This window comes from Cherax quadricarinatus, chromosome 80 (genome assembly GCF_038502225.1).
Source record: "Cherax quadricarinatus isolate ZL_2023a chromosome 80, ASM3850222v1, whole genome shotgun sequence".
In the NCBI taxonomy this organism is placed as follows: Eukaryota; Metazoa; Arthropoda; class Malacostraca; order Decapoda; family Parastacidae; genus Cherax; species Cherax quadricarinatus.
The window spans coordinates 9,715,800-9,741,228 of NC_091371.1; the positions used below are offsets into that span (position 1 = coordinate 9,715,800).

The following is a 25,429-nucleotide window of genomic DNA, read 5'->3' on the forward strand; positions in this document are numbered from 1 at the left end:
ACCATAACCTATCTCCAGTTTTTATAGCCACCAGGACCTCTGTTTAGTTGTATATTTCAACGATTCAGGCCTCGGAGCCGTGTGCAAGGGTATACGGATTTTTTTTCACCTCTAAATTCGTGGGATTTGTGTTAATATATTTTACATGACTAAGAATATGCTGCATAACTGCGGGTAGACGGACTACATGACAAAGCTGCCAGAGGCTTTACTCACAATATATCTAATGAACTGATAAATGCGGATTCTTAATGCTCTTTTTCGAATTTCATATTTTGTTAAGTTTTTGAAACTCCGATAATCAGGGAAATCTGATGTCAGAGCTGAGCAGAAAACTCCTTTAATAGATAACAGGCATGAGGTTCTCCCGAAAGGAACCAGCCGGGGAATATGTATAGGTGAAACAGGGCGGTGTGGCGTGTGTGGGAAGGAAGAACAGAGGCATTAAGTGGCCAAGAAAAGCTTTGATTATCTAAGAATACCCATGTAACAGAAGGCGCCCAGAAAGAATAAAAAGGCACAATACCGTGACTGGAACAATACACAAATAACGGGCACATAGAGAGAAGCTTACGACGACGTTTCGGTCCGACTTGGACTCTACAAAGTCACACTGCCAGCAAGGATAAGAACGGGAATTGGTTTCCATGGGAAAGAAGAGAGAGCTCTTCTAAGGAGCGAATGGGATAATTTGCGAATTGGATAATTTGTAATTCAGTGGCAGAGATATCGGCTCACAAATGAACCTCGATTTAGTTATCGAATAGTGGGAGATATACTGGCAAGTCTCCTTACATCTGCTGCCTATGTACATAAATAGTATACAATGCCGACGAAGAATTAGACGCATGTGCAACATCTGGGTATCTTTATTTGTAGACGTTTCGCCATCCAGTGGCTTTATCAATACAGGACATAATGTGAAGAACGTAGAACTATTTACAAAAGATGAGATGATCAGTTCCTCAGCCTGAGAATGAGGAAGTAAACCATACCACGGGCGGGATTTGAACCCGCGGTCAGAGTCTCAAAACTCCAGACCGTCGCGTTAGCCACTAGACCAGCTAGCCACAATAAGATTCGTCCAACTAGGTATATTTCTACACCATAGGAAGGTTAGCATAGGCACCACTGTGACCACAAATGCAAGTTTGTTTGCAATCGTGCCATTAATATTTCGTGAGTAATGAGGAAGTGATCACCTCATCTTTTGTACATAATTTTTCACTGATTATTTCATCTTTTGTATATAATTCTTCACATTATGTTCTTGTACTGTACTGATAAAGCCACTGGATGGCGAAACGTCTACAAATAAAGATACCCAGATGTGGCACATACGTCTAATTTTTCATCTTGTCGGTATTATATACCATTCATATACAATGTGTAGGTTACCAGAATAGAGAGGAAGGGATCAGGAAGACCTCAGGGTTCTGGGTGTCTCCCGGGAGGCTGGAGCCAAGCCTCCAGCAAGGACCCTCTGTGGTTTCCCTGATTCTGGATTTGGTGATAAGGCGCCACTGCCGTGTTAGAAAGGAATTAAACCTTAAGAACGGCAAGGGTCACTTTGACTAGCTGCTCAACCATGTGGCCACCCTTCCTTACCTTACTGTATGCCATCCTAGTTCTGGTTAGAAAAAACTGGACTATTTATTCAACTTTGAATAATTACAAGACATTTCTTTGGAATAACTATTTATTACTAACTTTTTTAAGACAAAATCTAAATCATCAGACTATTAGTTTATCTGAAAAAATAAATTTCCTATTACCATCTGTAGTTTTATCTTCAAGTAAGCTATTTAAAAGAAAATGGAGAAGAGAAGTTGTGGCTGTATTTCACTGTTCAAAGAATTGTTCAAGCGTAAAGTCTGTTCCTTTGTTGTTAAATAAGAGATTTATCTTCTATCAGATCAGTGTTGTCGACCACAATGCTATACTTTATATATGAACATTGGTTATATTTATTATATCTTGTTCCTGGTGTTGTTCTTATATTCAATATACAATTATTGTCATTTTCGCGTGTTGTATAATAGTTGTTGGTTCTCTAGTACTTAATTTACAATTTAGAAAGATTAGTTTGAGACCGGGACGCGGGGGCGATGACCCCCGGAATCCTCATTTGCTATGTAGGTCAAACTTTTGAGTGATCAAGGTCTCAAGACCTAAATGTTACCAGTAAAATGTCCCAGTGTTTAAATTTTGTCTTTTTCCAAAAACCTGTCGTTATCGTATACCATTTCTTGCAAAACAAATAAAATATTAAACTGAAGGGCGAAGAAAAATATACTGCACTAAGATAACTTAACAAATATATGTGACAGTGAGTCAGATAAACTTCACTGCAGCCGCTGCACTGATGCTCGGCATATGGACCATAATGTTGAATAACCACTGAAAAAATAGTGAGTTTCCAAGCGCTTTCGTGATTTCTCACGTTATCGAAAGCGCTTGAAAAGTCACTAAGTCTTTCACTGTACATACTGTGATATCACCTATTTACTGTGATCTTATTGCATGGACCATAATAAAAACAAAGAATTTTTAATAAACGAAAGGCAAGAAGCAGCTTATGTGAGGAATATGGGACAAAAGGATTTTTTTAATACTGAAGAAAATAATATAAACTAAAATAGCAAAACAGCCAAATTTTTTTAACTAATAATAACTGAGTGAAAAACTGTGAGCATCGCGAAATGAATACCGGAAAAACTTTCGGATTTTTTTTTTAGGAAGATGAAGTCGCCATTATTGTGGTATGTTAGATATGTGCATAGCTTTTTTTTTTCTTAGTGGCAGGTTAAACAGTGCTAGTTCTTGCTAGTAACTTGTTAGGTGACCATGGTAGATACTCGTGCATGGCAGACTCACAATAGCAAGCAAAAAATATTGAAATGAATTTTGTAAAAACTGGATGGAGAGAGAGAGAGCGAGAGAGAGAGAGAGAGAGAGAGAGAGAGAGAGAGAGAGAGAGAGAGAGAGAGAGAGAGAGAGAGAGAGAGAGAGAGAGAGAGAGAGAGAGGTCCTCTCTTCTAATAAACATAATTTTTCTTTTGCAGTTCGGGCGGAGTGAGGGTGTGGCGAGCATGGATCAGGAGGCTGGAGGAGGAGGAGGGATGATGGGGATGATGCTGGTGGACGAGGGTGACCGAGATAGTCCCCTGAAGCCGGACATGAGCATGACGGAAGGGGAAGACATCCTGGCTAAGCTGAGAGAGCAAGTCTCAGCCACCACCACTACACTGCTCACACACAAGAGGGATGACGACTCTCTCCCTCCTATATCCCTCCCTCCCATCTCCCACTCACCCACTCACAACTATAACAACCACAACAATAACAACAGTGTTCATAGTCTCTACGACCGTCTCCACTCCCTCCTTCAAGCTAAAAAGACAGAGGTGAGCTACCTCGGCTGTTTAAAGATGACTCTTCGAATTATAACCTGATGTACCGGGAAGCCTGGTCACGGACCGGGCCAAGGGGACGTTGACCCCTGGAACACATTTCAGGTAGACTGTGGATGTAACCAGTTTTACTAAAGAAAAAAGTTCATGTGTTATCGTAGTGTTAAGTTCGATGTGGGAGAAGTGATGTTAGAAATAACACTAGTAGGTGAGATTGTTATACCTATATTGTAACGACAAAGATGGAGGCTGGCTTTATTAAGGGGCAAGTAAGTACCACCGTCTTGTAAAAACACGTTCATTTTTACCCTATAATGTACCTCCCCTATAATGTACCTTATCCATAATTACTATCGTATTTCTTTTGTTTCGTAAGGTGAAGTCTAGGATCTTTCCTTACGAAACAGACAAAGCAAATACGATAGTAATTATGGATAAGGTACATTATAGAGGAGGTACATTATAGGGTAAAAATGAACGTGTTTTTACAAGACGGTGGTACTTACTTGCCCCTTAATAAAGCCAGCCTCCATCTTTGTCGTTACAATATAGGTATAACAATCTCACCTACTAGTGTTATTTCTAACATCACTTCTCCCACATCGAACTTAACACTACGATAACACATGAACTTTTTTCTTTAGTAAAACTGGTTACATCCACAGTCTACCTGAAATGTGTTCCAGGGGTCAACGTCCCCTTGGCCCGGTCCGTGACCAGGCTTCCCAGTACATCAGGTTATAATCAACTAGACTGTTACTGCTGGCCGCACGTAATAGCTCGGCTTATAAGGAAATGACTATAGCAACCTATTCTTATGTGTGATAGAAGGCGGTTGAATAATCTTGGGCCCCTTACACTTACTGTGGTGTCTCGGAAGTGTACGAGTACACTTACTTTTCATTGGGGGTACATTGCACCGGCTGTCGAATCTTTTGTTTAATTAAAAAGTGATTTTGGGGACCAGTTCCTCTAGGATTTTCCAAGTGTAAATTAGGATGTATCTCTTTCTCGCTAGCAACCCAAGGAGTACAGGTCAAGGACCTGCAAACTGTATTCACAGAATCAGTGGCACTGTGATCACAGGTTAAGTGGCATTATGCACAGAATGAGTGGCACTGTACCCAAAGAATCACTGTGTGCTCACAGATGAGTGACACTGCACTCACAGGGTGAGTGGTACTGTACACTCACAGGATGAGTGGCACTGTACTAACGTGATGAGCGGCACTGTACTCACAGAATGACTGGTACTGTACTTACAAAACCATCAGCACTGTGCTCACAGGAAACCTACCTACCTGGAGTCTACCTGTGTACTCACAGTATAGGTGGCGCTGTGTACTCACAGAATAAGTGTCACTATGCGTTCACAGGACAAATGATACTGTCCAATAAACTCGCTACTCGGGGTAAAGCCCATGTTAAATACTTGTAGCTATTTAGAAGAACGTTATGTCTTGTTCTTGTTACAGATTGTTCATGTTTATGTTCGCTTTGTTGACATATTTTCTTATTATGAAAATCAAGGTGAAGCGCTAAATCCTCTGGGGTCATGTAGAGACCTTCATCAGACGGAAGTCTCCCCGCTTGCTCCTTGAAAAGGTCAGGATTTTTCTTCTCCGAATCCATATTGATGTTTTGTTAGGAAGAAGAGGATTTACTAGTAGAGAGTTCTGTCTCTGAGGATCCAATAGTGTTAAGGAAGGCCAGAGATCCAATTATTAGAGGGGATCCAGTATTGTTACATGGAGATCTAGTACTGTCATAAGGAGGATCGAGTACAGTTACAAGGATGATCCACTACAAGGGATCCAGTACCGTTGTAAAGGGGATACAGTACTGTGATAAAGGTGATCCGGTACTGTTATAAGGGGGATGCAGTACCGTTATAAGGGATGATCCAGTACTGTTATAGAGGATCATATGATCCGGGAAAGGATCAGTAAGGAAGTATTTCATGTGTTTGCAACTCTCACCGCCGCCACTGCAGACGGCATTGTCACTGCCGCTGCCGCCGCAGCCGCCACTGACGCAGCCAGGATCCATAAACCATGATAATCTACAACAGCGAATAAGGAATCCAAGTTTTTAGTGACATGTACATGGAATGTTTATTGTTGGAAGTCACGTGATAGTTGTAACAGATGAGTGATAATAGTAGGTGGGTAACTTACCAGTGGTGATTAGGGTGGTAGTGGTAAAAGTGCTAGTGGTAGTTAAAGTTCTTGTGATACTTAGGGTACTAGTAGTGGTTAAAATTTTATGGTGATGGTGTGGGTAGTAGTGTTAGGTGTAGTTCTAGAAGTGATGGTGTGGGTAGTAGTGTTAGGTGTAGTTCTAGAAGTGATGGTGTAGGTAGTAGTGTTAGGTGTAGTTCTAGAAGTGATGGTGTGGGTAGTAGTGTTAGGTGCAGTTCTAGAAGTGATGGTGTGGGTAGTAGTGTTAGGTGTAGTTCTAGAAGTGATGGTGTAGGTAGTAGTGTTAGGTGTAGTTCTAGAAGTGATGGTGTAGGTAGTAGTGTTAGGTGTAGTTCTAGAAGTGATGGTGTGGGTAGTAGTGTTAGGTGTAGTTCTAGAAGTGATGGTGTAGGTAGTGTTAGGTGTAGTTCTAGAAGTGATGGTGTGGGTAGTAGTGTTAGGAATAGTTCTAGAAGTGATGGTGTAGGTAGTAGTGTTAGGTGTAGTTCTAGAAGTGATGGTGTGGGTAGTAGTGTTAGGTGTAGTTCTAGAAGTGATGGTGTGGGTAGTAGTGTTAGGTGTAGTTCTAGAAGTAATGGTGTAGGTAGTAGTGTTAGGTGTAGTTCTAGAAGTGATGGTGTAGGTAGTAGTGTTAGGTGTAGTTCTAGAAGTGATGGTGTGGGTAGTAGTGTTAGGTGTAGTTCTAGAAGTGATGGTGTGGGTAGTAGTGTTAGGTGTAGTTCTAGAAGTGATGGTGTGGGTAGTAGTGTTAGGTATAGTTCTAGAAGTGATGGTGTAGGTAGTAGTGTTAGGTGTAGTTCTAGAAGTGATGGTGTGGGTAGTAGTGTTAGGTGTAGTTCTAGAAGTGATGGTGTGGGTAGTAGTGTTAGGTGTAGTTCTAGAAGTGATGGTGTGGGTAGTAGTTAGGTGTAGTTCTAGAAGTGATGGTGTGGGTAGTAGTGTTAGGTGTAGTTCTAGAAGTGATGGTGTGGGTAGTAGTGTTAGGTATAGCTCTAGAAGTGATGGTGTGGGTAGTAGTGTTAGGTGTAGTTCTAGAAGTGATGGTGTGGGTAGTAGTGTTAGGTGTAGTTCTAGAAGTGATGGTGTGGGTAGTAGTGTTAGGTGTAGTTCTAGAAGTGATGGTGTGGGTAGTAGTATTAGGTGTAGTTCTAGAAGTGATGGTGTGGGTAGTAGTGTTAGGTGCAGTTCTAGAAGTGATGGTGTGGGTAGTAGTGTTAGGTGTAGTTCTAGAAGTGATGGTGTAGGTAGTAGTGTTAGGTGTAGTTCTAGAAGTGATGGTGTGGGTAGTAGTGTTAGGTGCAGTTCTAGAAGTGATGGTGTGGGTAGTAGTGTTAGGTGTAGTTCTAGAAGTGATGGTGTGGGTAGTGGTGATCGAGAACACACAGAAGACAGGAATGGGAAGTGACAAAGAACAGAATCAACATGATAACGATGGTTTTCCCCAGAGCTGAGCAGTGGCTTGCCAGAAGTTTGACAGGTGTGAGAGGAGTCAGGTATTTACAACACGGGAACGCCCCTCATATCTGGCCTCGCGCCACAAAGGAATTACGTGCAATAAAAATTTTTTTCTACTAGTAAATCAAGATCGAGGTTGAACTTTGGCGTGAGAAATGTTGACTGTCTCACCGCTGGACTACCCGAGTGTCTTGGTGGGTCATCGTGTCCAGTCAGCTTCCTAACTGCTTCCATGGAAGAATTATCACTCCGACTTGTCCGTTTGCCTCTTGGAATGGTGTTATACCTGAGATAAAAAGTTGAAGTACTGTAAGCCAAACACACACACACACACACACACACACACACACACACACAGACACAGAGTAGTCAGGAAGTGGAATAGTTTGGGAAGCGATGTAGTGGAGGTAGGATCCATTTATAGCTTTAAGGAGAGGTATGATAAAGCTCATGGTGCAGGGAGAGTGACCCAGTAGCGGCCAGTGAAGAGGCGGGGCCAGGAGCTATGAATAGACCCCTGCAACCACAACTAGGTGAGTACACACACACACACACATACAGGGCCAGGAGCTGTGAATCGACCCCTGCAACCACAACTAGGTGAGTACACACACACAGGCGGTGACACAAATGGAACACAGCACGGATTCAAAGGCAGACACATAAAACCCCATGGAAATGTGTAGCTTGATAGTTAATGGGGGACCCATGAGCTGGAGCTCGAAGCTTGCAAGCACAAATATGTATAATTAGAGCGAAACGAATAAAAAAAAGGCAACACATCATCAACATTAAACCTATTTACCAGAAGAGAAGAAATTCTCAACATGATCACAGTACACTTGGAAACAATGATCTTTCTATATTGGAACTAACGAATGATGTTGAATGTGATTTAAGAAATGAAACAGAAGCAAACAGGAAAGACTAGAGTTTAAGAAAGGAAAATATAACGAATTGAGACGGTATTTTGAGAAATTAAATGGGATATAATATCAGGAGACATAAATAATTAGAAAAGAGATCCGTGTAACATATATGAATATGGAATCAAATAATTTATTCCAACAATTAAAATGAGACAAAATAATAAAGAATAATTTAGTGGAAGTCTTGGAAGAGAAGAAATGATAAACAACCGTCGTCCCAGACTGTTTAAAAACACTACCACAAGAAATAATAAACATTGGCGGAACAAGTGTAGAAGTTATCATGAGGAAATTGGATATATACCTCTGTCAAGTGACAGATCAACCAGCGAACCACAGGCAGTAACAGACTGCTTGATCAGGCAAGCACTGCAAAAACAAGAAAACTCTCAAAATCCTTCAAAGGTATATCATAGGAAAGCTAGCAAAGATTTAAACAAGAGCTACTGGAATGGCTGCCAGAGCTGGAAAGTATGAGTTATGATGAAAGGTTATTAACACTAAAGATGCTCTTACTGATACCAGGAAACGAGGAGACATGATAACAACATATATGGTTATAAAAGAATCATTTTTTTTCACAGCATGGTAGACCACACGAGACTAGTGAACCTTTAAACAGAATTCAGGGAGTGAAAAGTCCCTCAGAGTCCTACAGACATCATATGTTTGGCCAGTCTTCGAATGCGCTGCCCAGTACGGAGCCTCCGCCAAATCATGAATGTGCAAAAACGTGAGATGCGAAGGTTTACAACCTATCTTGTTGTAGAGCTAACACGAAGCTCTTGGTGGTCTCAAAAAGGAAAGAAGTGAAAAACTTTACCAAATTATGCAAATGTATTTTTTTTAACCTTTTTATGCCTCGTAAACGCCTTAATATAATATCCAGCAATCCGTCACATACATAGCGCTGCCCAGTATGTAAATATCCATTAAAAATAATTACGTTGAAGTTAAAAAGTTATTTATTTTCTAAGTGTATATACTTTCAATGCACCGGACAGAAACAGGCGGGTATATACAGAGAAAGATCGCAGTCAGCAGTATTCAAAGCCACATCAGAGTTCCCCAAGTAATGCGCTACAACACTCGGCCACTGGTGCCTTAAAAATTGGGCAGCCTTGTGAGTCTCCCTGATGTAGCTTCCAAACCTGCAGATTGCGATCTTCCTCACTGTATATACTTTATTTGATAAATTGATGAGGTTTATGTAGCTAATAATGTCAATTACTGCAACTGTTAGTTTTGGTTCAATATCTCGTAAGCATCCATAAAATATTTCAATACCTGTGCCAAGTTTTCCAATATAAACTTCATTTGTTTGCCTAATATGTGAAAATATATTCTAGTAACTTTTTTTTTAAGATCCGCTATTTTCTTTAAATTTTTACAAATTCTTCTGCATATAAAGCAGAAAGTTGATACTTTTAACATAGCATCCCTTAATTCTAAGGCCACTTCAAAGCATTTCTAAGCAATTTGATAGGCCTACTGACGAGATATTAATCAAATTCTGACACACTACAAGTCACAGCTGAAAAAAATACTGTTTGGGCCTCAATCATAAACATAATATTTCTCATTTTCTGAGGGAGAATTACTAGGGGGTCGTGGTCACCCAGCTCAGTTACACTCACTGAAATAATAATAATAATAATAATAATAATAATAATAATAATAATAATAATAATAATAATAATAATAATGTTACTGGTACAGGAGGACGGGGAGGGTGACGAGGACTCGCGGGACCTGGTGCTACGGGCGGAGGCGCTACAAAGACAACGGGAGACGCTATTATCATCACCTCAGGCGCTGATGAATGCCATGAGGGGCGGTGGACCGCCCTCGCTGGTGCCGCCCGGGCCTCACCTGCCCTTCATCCCCAGCACCGTGGGTCTGCCGCCCACCTCACAGATGCCGCCCACCCCGGGCTCGGCTGGTTCCCGTGACTCCTCCGGTAACGGCGCCCGCACGCCCTCACACACGCCCGAGCCGCACCAGAGTCAGCAGTCCTGGAGCTTCGAGGAGCAGTTCAAACAGGTGAGTTGTTCTCTTATACTAGGTGAGTCCGCCTCCCATGTTAGGTGAACTTCTATATCAGGTGAATGTTACATTATTCTCGGTGAGTCACGACCACACACGCCTGTATAGCACCAGGATCACCAGTTTTGCAACCTCGAGGACCAGTTCAAATTGGGTGGGGGGGGGTGCCCACCCCGACACATAGTGGCGCCCACCTTGACACATGGGGGTGCCCACTCCGGCACACGGGGGCATCATCGCTAGCGAACCACGAAAATTTGGGCGGTGCAGGTGAGCAATAGGGGTAATTATGTTATACATTACTCAGAGAGCTGACACTTATACGCCTGTCCGCACCTGACCACAGACATTCTGTTGCCTTCATGGTCCCCTCCTCCTCCTCCTCCAGTACTCTACCTACCACTTCCTTCTACTCGTACGGCGACTCGACCTCTACTCTTCTTTCTCTCGTACGCAACTTTAACCTTTAATTTCTGTTTTGATGTTATTAAATATTTAGTTAATTTTCTCCTTGATGTATATTCGCCCCACCGCCTCTGTTATATGTCTAGCCAAGACTGGTATTTTTCAAGTCTGCCTGGACGAAGATACTGTTAGGTAAATGTACACAGATAGCTACTACTGTGACATTATCTTGTGGCAACAATAATTCTATCTTTATTATGAATCACACTCTCCCTAACTCTCTAGTTTTCGTGTCTTTCCGTATCACTCTGCTCTTGTTTCCCTCCTTCGTATCCTACAGTTTCACTCAGAAAGAATAATAAGGCACAATACCGTGACTGGAACAATACACAAATAACCCGCACATAAGAGAGAGAAGGTTACGACGATGTTTCGGTCCGACTTGGACCCTTAACAAAGTCACAGTGTCTTTGTAAAGGGTCGGACCGAAACGTCGTCGTAATCTTCTCTCTTATGTGCGGGTTATCAGTGTACTATTTCACTCATTCCTATTGTATCCCTCGTTCGCTTGTCCATTTTTTCTCCCGCTCATTCTTTTCTTGTATCGTATTATCGTTATCTCACTCATTCTCCTCCTCCCATACCTTGCTCCTTTCCCCTCCCTCGCTCATTAGCCTCTCCCCTCATGACACTCTTTTTTTCCTCTCCTGCTCTCTTCTACGAACACTCAGCATCCCTTGCCAGCTTCAGAGACCTCAAAATGACACTGCCTGCGACCACACCTGCAAGATCCGGCACACTTTCAATAATTCTACCACCTTAGTTGTTTCCACGCGTCCATAATTACAGAGAAAGAGAGAGAGAGAGAGAGAGAGAGAGAGAGAGAGAGAGAGAGAGAGAGAGAGAGAGAGAGAGAGAGAGAGAGAGAGAGAGAGAGAGACTCCAATAGCTTGCAGTACTGCAAGACGTGCACGAAGAGAGCCGGCCACTAACTCAAGGTCGAAGCTCTTTGGACCTGAGATTAACGCTCCGTCTTAAAGTGGCTGTCAGCACTCGTTCTGACGTGTGTGTGTGTGTACTCACCTAATTGTACTCACCTAATTGTGGTTGCAGGGGTCGAGACTCAGCTCCTGGCCCCGCCTCTTCACTGATCGTTACTGGGTCCTCTCTCTCTCTCTCTGCTTCCTGAGCTTTGCCATACCTCTTCTTAAAACTATGTATGGCTCCTGCCTCCACTACTTCACTTGCTACGCTATTCCACTTGCTGACAACTCTATGACTGAAGAAATACTTCCTAACGTCCCTGTGACTCGTCTGAGTCTTCACCTTCCAGTTGTGACCCCTTGTCCCTGTGTCCCCTCTCTGGAACATCCTATCTCTGTCCACCTTGTCTATTCCCCGCAGTATCTTGTATGTCGTTATCATGTCTCCCCTGACCCTTCTGTCCTCCAGTGTCGTCAGTCCGATTTCCCTTAACCTTTCCTCGTACGACATTCCCTTACGCTCTGGGACTAGCCTTGTTGCAAACCTCTGTACTTTCTCTAACTTCTTGACGTGCTTGACCAGGTGTGGGTTCCAGACTGGTGCTGCATACTCCAGTATGGGCCTAACATACACAGTGTACAGTGTCTTGAACGATTCCTTATTAAGGTATCGGAACGCTATTCTCAGGTTTGCCAGGCGCCCATATTCTGCAGCAGTTATTTGGTTGATGTGTGCCTCCGGTGATGTGCTCGGTGTTATGGTCACCCCAAGGTCTTTCTCCCTGAGTGAGGTCTGTAGTCTTTGTCCACCTAGCCTATACTCTGTCTGCGGTCTTCTTTGCCCCTCTCCAATCTTCATGACTTTGCATTTGGCTGGATTGAATTCGAGAAGCCAGTTACTGGACCACATGTCCAGCCTGTCCAGGTCTCTTTGCAGTTCTGCCTCATCCTCGTCCGATTTAATTCTTCTCATCAACTTCACGTCAACTGCGAACAGGGACACTTCAGAGTCTATTCCTTCCATCGTGTCGTTCACATATATCAAAAATAGCACTGGTCCTAGAACTGACCCCTGTGGGACCCCGCTCGTAACAGGCGCCCACTGTGATAACTCTTCACGTACCATGACTCGTTGCTGCCTCCCTGTCAGGTATTCCCTTATCCACTGCAGTGCCCTCCCTTTTACATGCGCCTGATCCTCCAGCTTCTGCACTAATCTCTTGTGGGGAACTGTGTCAAAGGCCTTCCTGCAGTCTAGGAAAACGCAATCTACCCAACCCTCTCTCTCGTGTCTTACTTCTGTTACCTTGTCATAAAACTCCAGGAGGTTTGTGATACAGGATTTGCCTTCCATGAACCCATGCTGGTTTTCATTTATAATCTAGTTTCTTTCCAGGTGTTCGACCACTCTCCTCCTGATAATCTCCATGACTTTGCACACAATACATGTCAGAGACACAGGTCTGTAGTTTAGTGCCTCGTTTCTGTTTCCTTTCTTAAATATGGGGACTACATTAGTGTGTGTGTGTGTGTGTGTGTGTGTGTGTGTGTGTGTGTGTGTGTGTGTGTGTGTGTGTGTGTGTGTGTGTGTCGCTACTAGGTTCGCTTACCCTGCCCCAAGAGCTTTATCATATTTTATATGTGTATGTGTGTACTCACCTAGTTGTGGTTGCAGGGGTCGAGTCTCATCTCCTGGCCCCGTGTGTGTGTGTGTGTGTGTGTGTTACAGTTGGTGCGGGAGGGGCAAGAGTAAACGTCGTGGTAAGAGATAATCAGTGTAATGCCATATACACAAACGTAAACGTTATCCAAACTACGTCAGTCATTCTAGGATGATGTTGAAATACGGTATAAAATACCGACAAGTTGATGATTTAGACACATGTGCAACAGTTGGGTATGTTTACTGTTGAAACGTTTCGCCTACACGGTAGGCTTCTTCAGTCAAATACAGAGGCATTAGGTGTAGTAGTGAAATAATGATGTAATCAATCCATCAGCCAAGGTTGATGGCAAAACTTTTCAACAGCAAAGATACCTAACTGATGCACATGTCTCTTAATCATCAGTCGAGGATGAATTGGCCTCGGACTTAGACATGCTGGGTTCAGACTTGGAGATGCTGAGATCGAGTTGTTAAGATGTTGGGCTGGGACCTGAAGATGCTGGTCTCGCCTCGCCATCTCATTCCGACAATTATAGGGAAAACGCGGTGTTGTGATCCGAGGCTTGCAGATGGCCGGGGAGAACTAGCCGTTGCTCCCAGGTGATGTAAGGGAGAGGGTGGAATCTCCGACAGAGCGGGTTGTGCCCCTAGTAGTTTTCACGTCGATTATGATTGGTTTATGAGCGGATGTTTGCGACAGCGGCGTGTTACAATGGTCCTTGTGAGTGGAGCGTTTTGGGTTGGTGTTAGAATGAGGGTCCCGGGTGTTATACGCCCATGTTGCCTTTCGGTGTTAGAGTCGTGATATGCTAATGAAGCAGCAACGTGTGTCAATCAAGAGTTGCAGCAGCGGCGGCGGCGGCGGCTTGGGGCAGTAACAGCACACTGACTCCGTGTCGGCTTACCGCATATTTTTCAAACAGCACATTCTAAGCGCAGCAGAAACAGCAGTAGGTTAGGGCGGTAACAGAACACTGTTAGTGCAGCAACGACAACAATTCACCTAAATCCCCCGTCAAGGATGCGACTCACATCAGTCAGTTAACACCTGGATATCTATTTACCGTTGCGTGAACAGGGGCAGCAGGTGTAAAGAAACAATGCCCAAAGTCCCCATTCGCCCCAGAGTCGCAACGGGCCCTTCGGTTGTGAGCTGAAGGCGCCACCACTAATCTACGATCCAGGTGTAGCAGCAGTAACAACTTAGGAATAAGTGTCAGCATAGTTGCTGATCCCTGTGTTATATAGCATAGCATATAGTATCATCCATGTGCTTTAGATAGGAGATCCCTTTTAGGCCTGTGACTGTGTGACGTCACGGGATGCGCATGTGTACTTTCGTACCTCTGCCTCGGCCTCAGTCGGCGGTAGATCATCCAGGCTAGAACACGGCAAGGCTGGGCTCCATCTCTCATCATCTCAGTCTGACAATATATATCGTTACCATCCAACAAGTGTGTCTACCTTCAACCCTCGATATCTCCATTTAAGAACCCCTACGATACAAGTAAGCAGACACAAAAGCTTCATGGAGATGAACTCTTCTCTAGGTTGAGGGACTGACTACCTCAAATACTATTCCTCTGAGGTTGAAGGGCTGATTATATCATATTTCACTACTACACATGAATCTGTATGTGACTGATGAAGTCTACTGTGTAGGCGAAACGTTTCAACAATCTTTATTAAGACACATATGCAACAGTTGGGTATCTTTATTGTCAAGTAAAAGGACACAAGTGCAACTAACGTGACATTTTGTGGCAACGTTTCGCTCTCCAGGAGCTTTGTCAAGCCGTTGAACGTTTTGACAAAGCCGTGGCAGTAAAATGTCACATTAGTTGCACTTGTGTACTTTTACTTAACAATAAAGATACCCAACTGTTGCACATGTGTCTTAATTATCTCCAGGTGAGGAAGGTAACAGCACATTCTTGATGCCATAGTAGGAGGTTGTACTTTCACTGATTATTGTGGCGTCAGGGGCTCCCTAACTCTGCGGTTGTTAACTCTAACTTATCTATTATTAATAGGATGATTATAACTGTTATAACCAAGTCACCGGACCTGACCAAGGCATCTCCAGTCCCCTGTTAAAGGCCCAGGAGATGGCTGGACCTAGGTGGGCCACTTTCCTGGCCAACAAAGGCCCAGAAGATGGCTGGACCTGGATGGGCCACCTTGCAGGTGGATAAAGAGGCTAGAGGTTAGTGACTGGTGGCCTCTCACCGACCACAAGATTACCAACTGCACCCGTGATACGTTATTGTGCATTGTTGCTCCCTCCGGCGCCATGTTGGCAACCACCAGGTGTCATAGAAAATGGGCAAGTGAGACGCTAAACAGCCGCTGCCGCCCCGCCATCATTGCTTGTTCGTGTTTGACAGAGTTCCTGTCTCTTTTTTTACGAGATATTATTTACGATGCGTTATCGTAGGTTTTTGTTCGGTAATAACTACCTGTGCGAGGTGCTTGATTTCTGACTGGAGCAAACTTAGACAGCATTTAGTGTATGGCTGAGTAAGTTTCACTGGTGGAGAGGCCTGCGAACTCCTGTCTCCAACCATCATTCTTTATCTAGCGTTTAATATATATATATATATATATATATATATATATATATATATATATATATATATATATATATATATATATATATATATATATATATATATAATATATATATATATATATATATATGCAATAAGATCACAGTAAACAGGTGATTTCAAAATATGCAAAACAACCACTCTGAAAGAATAGAGAAATTCCAAGCGCTTTCGTGACTACTCACATTATCAAGGAACTATATATATATATATATATAAGATGTAGATTGTTTATAAATTTATATTTAACGTCCTTCTATTCCTTGCCTTTACCTTCTCTTCTCTGTCTACCTTTATCTTCGTCTCATTCTATCATTTACTATTTCACGTAAATACTTACATTTGCTTTAGAATCGCTGACCTGAAGCCGAAATTTATATTCACTTGACTTTTCACTTTGCATATCCTTCCTCTCTTACCTCTATCTTTCTTTTATTTAGCCTTTATTTTCTGGAGCTTATCTTCACTCTCTACTACTATTTCTCTTCCTTCTTGTCTATTCTCCCATCTTCTCTCCTTTCCACATCATCTATATTCTCTTTAACCTATCCTTTTGCCTTTTATCTATTGAATTCGTCTCCTCACTTCTCTACCAGTCCTCTCACTACGTCTATCTACTCCCTCTCCCTTCATTAATCGACTCCCTATCACCTCTCCTACCCACTCTCACTTCTCGCCACCCTCTCTCACCTCTTGTGTCCTCTTCTCTCTTGCACTCCTCAACGCAGTCTGTCTCTTTATACCATTCTTCCTCAAGAGATTCATTTATTGTCTCTTTCTTTCTCAGAGGATTTATTTACCGTTTCTTTCTTCCCCAAGAGACGTATTTACTATCACCTACCTCAAGAAATGTGCTCAGTGTTCTCATCTTCCCTCAAGCGATGTGTTCATTGTCTCATCTTCCCTCGAGAGGTGTGTTCACTCTCCCTCTACGCCTGTAATTGCCCTCCTAAGCGCCACCCAAGCATTATTTGCTATTGGAAAGTTCAGCAATAAGCAATATCATTTATATGCTAATAACCCAACAGTTGTGGTGTTCGTGCACACGGGTCGTGAGGTTAACTACCGCTCGCTTGTGTATCGTCATCAAGGCAATGACTCGATTCGTAATGCTTTTCATAAACGACCTGCATGGGCTGACACCGACTCTTGGAAGATAATAACCAACAGTTATGTTTATATTACTATACTTATTGATCAGGCCTTCCCAGGAGAAGATATGCCAGGGCTGCGACCTCCTGTTGTCAACTACCCTGTTAAAGGCTGTGACCTGTTTTTGTCAGCTACCCTATTAAAGGTTGTGACCTGTTCTTGCTAGTTACCCTGTTAAAGGCTGTGACCTGTTCTTGTCTGCTTCCACGTTAAAGGCTGCGACCTCGTTGTCAGCTACCCTGCTAAAGGTTGTTACCTGTTCAAGTTTCCCTTTATTCGATATTTCATAGTTTAATGCCTTTTCTGGCATCTTTTAGCTAAAATATGTAAATGGGCTGTAACCTGCTGTTGTTTAGGCCTCCCCATCCAACTTGTAAATTTACGGAGATCGCATTATCTTGAGGCATCCAACAAGGGAAAATAATTTAAAATGAAGAATGCTTGACTATAAAGTAAATCAATGCTTGATATCTTACTGACATCCTTGAATTTGGTAATTTCATAGATATTTATTGAGCACATTTGCGACAATCCTTCTATTTAATTAATGATGCAGATTTGATTCGTATTAAAACCGGAGAGTTAATAAACCAGGATATCCCAAGAAAGCCAAGAATTACACAGATATTGTTCCGGCCACAGTAGTGTCCTTTTTATTCGTTGAAAACAAAGTATTGTCAATTACTATAATAATTATGGGGGAGCGCTAAACTTGTACGATTATACAGCGCATGTGCGGGAGGGAGCAGATGGAAGGTATTTAGGTTCAATTCAGGAAACTGGAGCACAGATCCAATTCCCTAGATCAAGAGCCCCTCACCAGCATCAAGGAACCTCCCTTGAGGGGACGAAGTATTGTGACTTATTGCCTTTGGGTCCTTAGGTATTCCAAGATTCCATTCACAAAAGTCAAGTATCTCCTACGTATCATTTCGGTTGCGAATCGAATTCTCAACTGCTGACCTACGCTAATTTCAGGTTTAAGGGACTGTTCACCACCTACCAAAGGTGACGGAGGTTATTCTGTCTCCAGTGTTGTATTCGACTGAAGAGACCTGTTATCCAGGCAAAATATTTTGGCAATAAAGATACCCAAATATTGAGCATGTGTCTTACTCACCTATTGACCCAGACTCGGCAGGTCCTTGAGTTGATCTCAAGTTAAATAAGAAGCTTTGAGACGGGTGAGTACTTCTAAGCGTTGAGTACATTTTCAGCTAGTGTCTCCCGTTTATCTCTCAAGATGAGCAAAAAGGTACAATACCGTGACTAGAACAATAAAATCCCCATCTTCGGATAGGCTGAAATACCTGTGCAGGACTAGCTGAAAACCTGACAGCGAAGAGCTCAGTCAGTCCTGCAAGGCTGAAATACCTGTGCAGGACTAGCTGAAAATCTGACAGCGAAGAGCTCAGTCAGTCCTGCAAGGCTGAAATACCTGTGCAGGACTAGCTGAAAACCTGACAGCGAAGAGCTCAGTCAGTCCTGCACAGCAATTTCAACCAACCAAAAGATAAAAGAAATGTCGGAATAAATATATAGATGTATCGTAAGGGTTCTTGAATGGAGATATCACAGGTTGAAAGTAGACACACTTGTAGGATGGTAGATATATTGTCAGACTGAGATGGGAGATGGAGCCACAGTTACCTAGCCTGTTTACGCCTAGACGGTCTGCCGCTGAGTGAGGGCGGGACAAAGGGATCACTGCCCATGTGTATGCCCATGACGTCACTCCAAGCCAAAGGCCTACGAGGGATCTCGTGTCTAAAGCACAGGGATGATACTAATATGCTATGCTATATAATACTGGGAATACAGGGATCAGCAACTATGCTGACAGATGTCATCAAGAGAAACCTGGACAAGTTTCTACCGGGAGTGTTGGATCAGCTGGGTTATGATTATATTGGACTACAGATCGCGTGCAGCAACGGTCTGGTTGATCAGACGACCAGGATAGAAGTGTGATCTCAGGCCGGTGGCGAGAGTAGAGATCTGGAAACCTGTAGCAGGCATCGTTCTGCGGCAAAGGCTGGTCCAGCAGCACCTTTTACAACACTTCGTAACCGCCTTCGCGGTTTCCATACTCGCAGCTCGAAGACATACTTCCTTCTTGAAGGCATGGTTCACTAAATTGTTGGTGCTAGTAGCCCTCTGGCCCACTTAGCCATCATAATTTGGCTGATTTGACACTGTTCAGAATTCAAATCAAAACAATTCTACATCACAACTGCACACGAAACAAACATCCATTTTAAAAATTCCTTTATTTACAAAAGACGTTAAGTGGGCAGAGAGACTAATGACTTGAAAATGATGATGGATGACTCGTGTTAAATTCTCAGACTAAACTACTGTAGCAACAATGATTAGAGGTAATCATTACAGGTAATCATTATAAATAATTGCTCCCAGTAATTAATTATACAAATTGCAGGAACAAGTAATTCCCTGCTTGACTAATTGCTTCAGGAAATAATTAAACAATATAACTCTCAGTTTGCGGATCATTTATATATATATGAATGATGCAATAATCGCAAACAAGCGATACAAGATGCAAAACAGCCACAGGGGGAGTTGAATAATGGCTCTAGGTCTTTCGTGTTGCAATCAACATATCAGGAGCTGGCAATGTTGCAGAAATGAGTAGGAAGTCCAAGAAGAATCGTCCAGGGAAGCGTATTTTCTCGAGCAAAAACGTTCCCCTGAACGAAATTGAAAGAAAATGTTGAAAATTCTAAGCCATTAGTAACCTTGAAATATTGAAATGTTTGTTTAAAACAAACAAGACAAACATTACGGAGATTAATTACCATGATTTAAAAAAAAAAATTTTTACCTAAAATGAAATCTAGGAAAACCTAATCAGGTCCTCGGGTCATAACCCTAGTATCAGATCCTGAGGTTAAAAATCCAGAATCAATCCTGGGATCAGAACCTAGTATCAGATCCTGGGGTTAAAAATCTAGAATCAGGTTCCGAGGTCAGCAGATGCTGGTGTCAGGTCAGCGGGTAAGGTTGTTATCAGAGTAATATTCGCCACCACCACCACCAACCACAACTTTGGTCAATTTATTGTCAACGACCGCTGGGGGGAGGAACAAAGGCGCTAATGACTCGAACTGTGATAACACCAGCTCTGATGGATAGCCAGTGGCCCCGTGTGGCCATGGTGTTGGGTGGCCCCGTGTGGCCATGGTGTTGGGTGGCCCCGTGTGACCATGGTGTTGGGTGGCCCCGTGTGACCATGGTGTTGGGTGGCCCCGTGTGGCCATGGTGTTGGGTGCGTCCGTATGGCCATGGTGTTGGGTGGCCCCGTGTGGCTATGGTGTTGGGTGGTTCCATGTGGCCATGGTGTTGGGTGGCCCCGTGTAGCCATAGTGTTGGGTGGCCCCGTGTTGTGATAGTGTGGCCCTCGAGTGGCCAGCGTGGTGTAGCCTACCAGACTGAGTTCTACACTGCCAGGTGATGTCTCAGTAGAAAGTGTAGACGAGAGATATCCATATATTTGTAATTTTGGTTTATATCGTGATGTGCTTAGAGAGAGAGAGAGAGAGAGAGAGAGAGAGAGAGAGAGAGAGAGAGAGAGAGAGAGAGAGAGAGAGAGAGAGAGAGAGAGAGAGAGAGAGAGAGAGAGAGAGTGTACTCACCTAGTTGTGGTTGTAGGGGTCGATTCACAGCTCCTGGCCCAGCCTCTTCGTTGGTCTCTACTAGATCCACTCTCTCCTTTCCCCATGAGCTTTATTGAACCTCTTCGATGCGTGTGTGTGTGTGTTAGTGTATGTGTGTGTAAGAGAGGGAGAGAGACAGTAGGGGTTGCAAGATTCTGTACGAGACACAAGTACGCTCGCACCTTGAGTATGCTCCACTTTCTTGGTTTGCCTGCCCCCCCCCCCCTCTCATCTGCGACTGCTTGACAGAGTAGAGAACAGAGCAAGACGTCTCATCTCTCGCCTGGACCCATCCTGGATATATCTGTCATTTCAGCAGAGCCTTCAACATAGGAGGGATGTGGGTGGTCTTACTGTTATGTACAAGGCCAATATTGTCAAAGTACCACACTTGGATCCACTTCGAGGACAGCGTGAAACAAGCTTTTATGCCACAAGACGGGCAGAAAGCAGCAACTTCACTCTGGCTGTACCCTTCTCCAGAACATCACTCCATCTGAGATCATACATACCCAGGATGACTCGAGTATGGAACACATTCGTACAGCATAATGATGTCAACGAGATAAAGTCAGTTGATCAAATGAAAATGCTGGCCCACAGATGGCTCCAACTTCATCCTGTTCCCTACTTGTATGTCTCATAACAATAAAAATGCTTTCAAATGAGCTGATGTAGGTAACAGCTCTTAGCTTGCAAATAAAGTTAGGAATCCTTAACCTGTAAATAGCTTGTCAATAAAGCTAGGGGGCCTTAACCTTGTCAAACCCTGTGTAAAAGAGAGAGAGAGAGAGAGAGAGAGAGAGAGAGAGAGAGAGAGAGAGAGAGAGAGAGAGAGAGAGAGAGAGAGAGAGAGAGAGAGAGAGATATGCACATTATACTTACTTTATTCTAGTTATTATTTTCAGCCTACAGTTACACCTAGATTTAACTAGTACCTGAGGTACTGAAGCAAACTGTGAAAAACGTTAGACAAACTGATTGGTGAGAAGGGTTGATTCTGAGAATGACTTGCCTAACATGGGCCAGTATATCTGCTGCAGTGTCCTTCCATTCTTATCCATTTATACTCAACGTTCTATCTTGCAGGTGAGTGCTGTCTCAGTGACACGTTGGTAACGTCACCCAGGGACGAGCCATACAGGTGTAAATCAGTGACGTCACTAACACCTGTGACATCAGAAGCACACCCGAAGGATCAGATTAAGTAGCCAAGCTTTTATTTACCTAGCTCAAGTTTAGGCTTTTTACGGTAATATTTATAAGGTGAATTATGTATCTGTCTTAGGATAATCCAGTGACGTTCAGCGATGTAACTGGTGATCAAACCTGCACTACTGCTGTCAACGCTGTTCTCTATCAGTTCCCTGGCTGTCAACGCTGCTCTCTATCCCTTCCCTGGCTGTCAACGCTGCTCTCTATCCCTTCCCTGGCTGTCAACGCTGCTCTCTATCCCTTCCCTGGCTGTCAATTCTGCTCTCTATTCCCTTCCCTGACTGTCAACGCTACTCTCTATCCCTTCCCTGGCTGTCAATTCTGCTCTCTATTCCTTCCCTGGCTGTCAACGCTGCCCAGCCCTCCTGGTTGTCAAAGCTGCTCCAGCCCTCCAGGCTATCAACGCTGCTCTCTTTCCCTTCCCTGGCTGTCAATTCTGCTCTCTATCCCTTCCCTGGCTGTCAACGCTGGTCTGTCCCTTCCCTGGCTGTCAATTCTGCTCTCTATCCCTTCCCTGGCTGTCAACGCTGCCCAGCCCTCCTGGCTGTCAACGCTGCCCCAGCCCTCCAGGCTGTCAACGCTGCTCACACTCCTGGATGTCAACGCTGCCCCAGCCCTCCTGGCTGTCAACGCTGCCCTAGCTCTCCAGGCTGTCAACGCTGCTCACACTCCTGGATGTCAACGCTGCCCCAGCCCTCCTGGCTGTCAACGCTGCACTCCGCCATTTTTATAGCAGATAAATTGCGTCATATCAAATCATTGGCCCCGCCCAGCGCCCTGAGCTGCTCTCTGATTGGTCTGAGGCTTTTGATTGTCCTGGGATGAGAGTGTCGCTGATTGGTGGAGGCGGCGTGATTGTCTGCGATCACAAGGGCGTGATTGGTGGAGGCTGTGTGATTGTTCACGATCACGGGAATGTGATTGGTGAAGACTGTGTGATCGTCCATCAATCATAGACAGGTGATTAGTAAGACGGTAATTATCCACCAATCACGGGCAGGTGATTGGTGAAGACTGTGTGGATCGTCCACTAATCACGGCAGGTGATTGTCCTCCAATCACAGGAGTGGTACAGACTCGAACCTCTGTCTGTGTGTACGTTCAACACAAGCAGTGGTGCAGACTCGACCCTCCGTCTGTACGTTCAATACCAGCAGTGGTGCAGACTCGACCCTCCGTCTGTATGTACGCTCAATACCAGCAGTGGTACAGACTCGACCCTCCGTCTGTACGTACGTTCAATACCAGCAGTGGTACAGACTCGACCCTCCGTCTGTATGTACGTTCAATACCAGCAGTGGTACAGACTCGACCCTCCGTCTGTATGTACGTTCAATACCAGCAGTGGTGCAGACTCGACCCTCCGTCTGTATGTACGTTCAATACCAGCAGTGGTACAGACTCGACCCTCCGTCTGTATGTACGTTCAATACCAGCAGTGGTACAGACTCGACCCTCCGTCTGTATGTACGTTCAATACCAGCAGTGGTGCAGACTCGACCCTCCGTCTGTATGTACGTTCAATACCAGCAGTGGTACAGACTCGACCCTCCGTCTGTATGTACGTTCAATACCAGCAGTGGTGCAGACTCGACCCTCCGTCTGTATGTACGTTCAATACCAGCAGTGGTGCAGACTCGACCCTCCGTCTGTATGTACGTTCAATACCAGCAGTGGTACAGACTCGACCCTCCGTCTGTATGTATGTTCAATACCAGCAGTGGTGCAGACTCGACCCTCCGTCTGTATGTACGTTCAATACCAGCAGTGGTACAGAATCGACCCTCCGTCTGTATGTACGTTCAATACCAGCAGTGGTACAGAATCGACCCTCCGTCTGTATGTACGTTCAATACCAGCAGTGGTACAGAATCGACCCTCCGTCTGTATGTACGTTCAATACCAGCAGTGGTGCAGAATCGACCCTCCGTCTGTATGTACGTTCAATACCAGCAGTGGTGCAGAATCGACCCTCCGTCTGTATGTACGTTCAATACCAGCAGTGGTACAGAATCGACCCTCCGTCTGTATGTACGTTCAATACCAGCAGTGGTGCAGAATCGACCCTCCGTCTGTATGTACGTTCAATACCAGCAGTGGTACAGAATCGACCCTCCGTCTGTATGTACGTTCAATATCAGCAGTGGTACAGAATCGACCCTCCGTCTGTATGTACGTTCAATACCAGCAGTGGTACAGAATCGACCCTCCGTCTGTATGTACGTTCAATACCAGCAGTGGTGCAGACTCGACCCTCCGTCTGTATGTACGTTCAATACCAGCAGTGGTACAGAATCGACCCTCCGTCTGTATGTACGTTCAATATCAGCAGTGGTACAGAATCGACCCTCCGTCTGTATGTACGTTCAATACCAGCAGTGGTACAGAATCGACCCTCCGTCTGTATGTACGTTCAATACCAGCAGTGGTGCAGACTCGACCCTCCGTCTGTATGTACGTTCAATACCAGCAGTGGTACAGAATCGACCCTCCGTCTGTATGTACGTTCAATACCAGCAGTGGTACAGAATCGACCCTCCGTCTGTATGTACGTTCAATACCAGCAGTGGTGCAGACTCGACCCTCCGTCTGTATGTACGTTCAATACCAGCAGTAGTACAGAATCGACCCTCCGTCTGTATGTACGTTCAATATCAGCAGTGGTACAGAATCGACCCTCCGTCTGTATGTACGTTCAATACCAGCAGTGGTACAGAATCGACCCTCCGTCTGTATGTACGTTCAATATCAGCAGTGGTACAGAATCGACCCTCCGTCTGTATGTACGTTCAATACCAGCAGTAGTACAGAATCGACCCTCCGTCTGTATGTACGTTCAATACCAGCAGTGGTACAGAATCGACCCTCCGTCTGTATGTACGTTCAATACCAGCAGTAGTACAGAATCGACCCTCCGTCTGTAAGTACGTTCAATACCAGCAGTAGTACAGAATCGACCCTCCGTCTGTATGTACGTTCAATACCAGCAGTGGTACAGAATCGACCCTCCGTCTGTATGTACGTTCAATACCAGCAGTGGTACAGAATCGACCCTCCGCGGGTTTATTTTCAGAGAGAGAAGCTACCTCGTTGCCCTCACTTGGTCTACTATAAGGCACAAGCAAAACACATCTGTCCCAGCTCAAAGATCTATCTCAGTTTGTCATCCCACCTTCATTCCCTGCCACCTTCACTCCCTACCACCTACATTCCCTACCACCTGCATTCCCTCCCTGCCAGCCACCATCCACAGTGATGGTGGTGGTTGCCTGGTTCGGCAAGTGTCTCCTCACGAGGGTGTTAGTCACTGTCGCTACCTGCTGAGTGCCTGATATCTGTGGCTATCAGTCACTGGTGTACCAGTGTTGGGTATCAGTCACTGGTATACCAGCGCTAGCTATCAGTCACTGGAGTACCAGCAGTGTTGGTCTATCAGTCACTGGTGTACCAATTTTGGCTATCAGCTGCTGGAGTACCAGTGTTGGGTGGCAATTCTAAACTCGTTCTCTCTCTCTCTCTCTCTCTCTCTCTCTCTCTCTCTCTCTCTCTCTCTCTCTCTCTCTCTCACACACACACACACACACACACAAGACTAGTCCCAGAGCTAAGAGGTATGTCCTACGAGGAGAGGTTAAGGGAAATCAACCTGACGACACTGGAGGACAGGAGAGATAGGGG

At 44.4% G+C, this 25,429-nt stretch overlaps 1 protein-coding gene across 3 annotated transcripts in view; it reads left to right on the forward strand.

Annotated features, from left to right (window-relative positions):
- Positions 1–25,429, forward strand: part of LOC128702320 (AT-rich interactive domain-containing protein 3B-like) — a 221,708-nt gene that overhangs the window by 21,239 nt on the left and 175,040 nt on the right. For all 3 annotated transcript variants that reach the window (XM_053796512.2, XM_053796513.2, XM_053796514.2), the window contains exons 2-3: positions 3,066–3,407; positions 9,718–10,041. In XM_053796512.2, the coding sequence (XP_053652487.1) occupies positions 3,066–3,407; positions 9,718–10,041 (666 nt within the window). The remainder of the gene's footprint in view (positions 1–3,065; positions 3,408–9,717; positions 10,042–25,429) is intronic.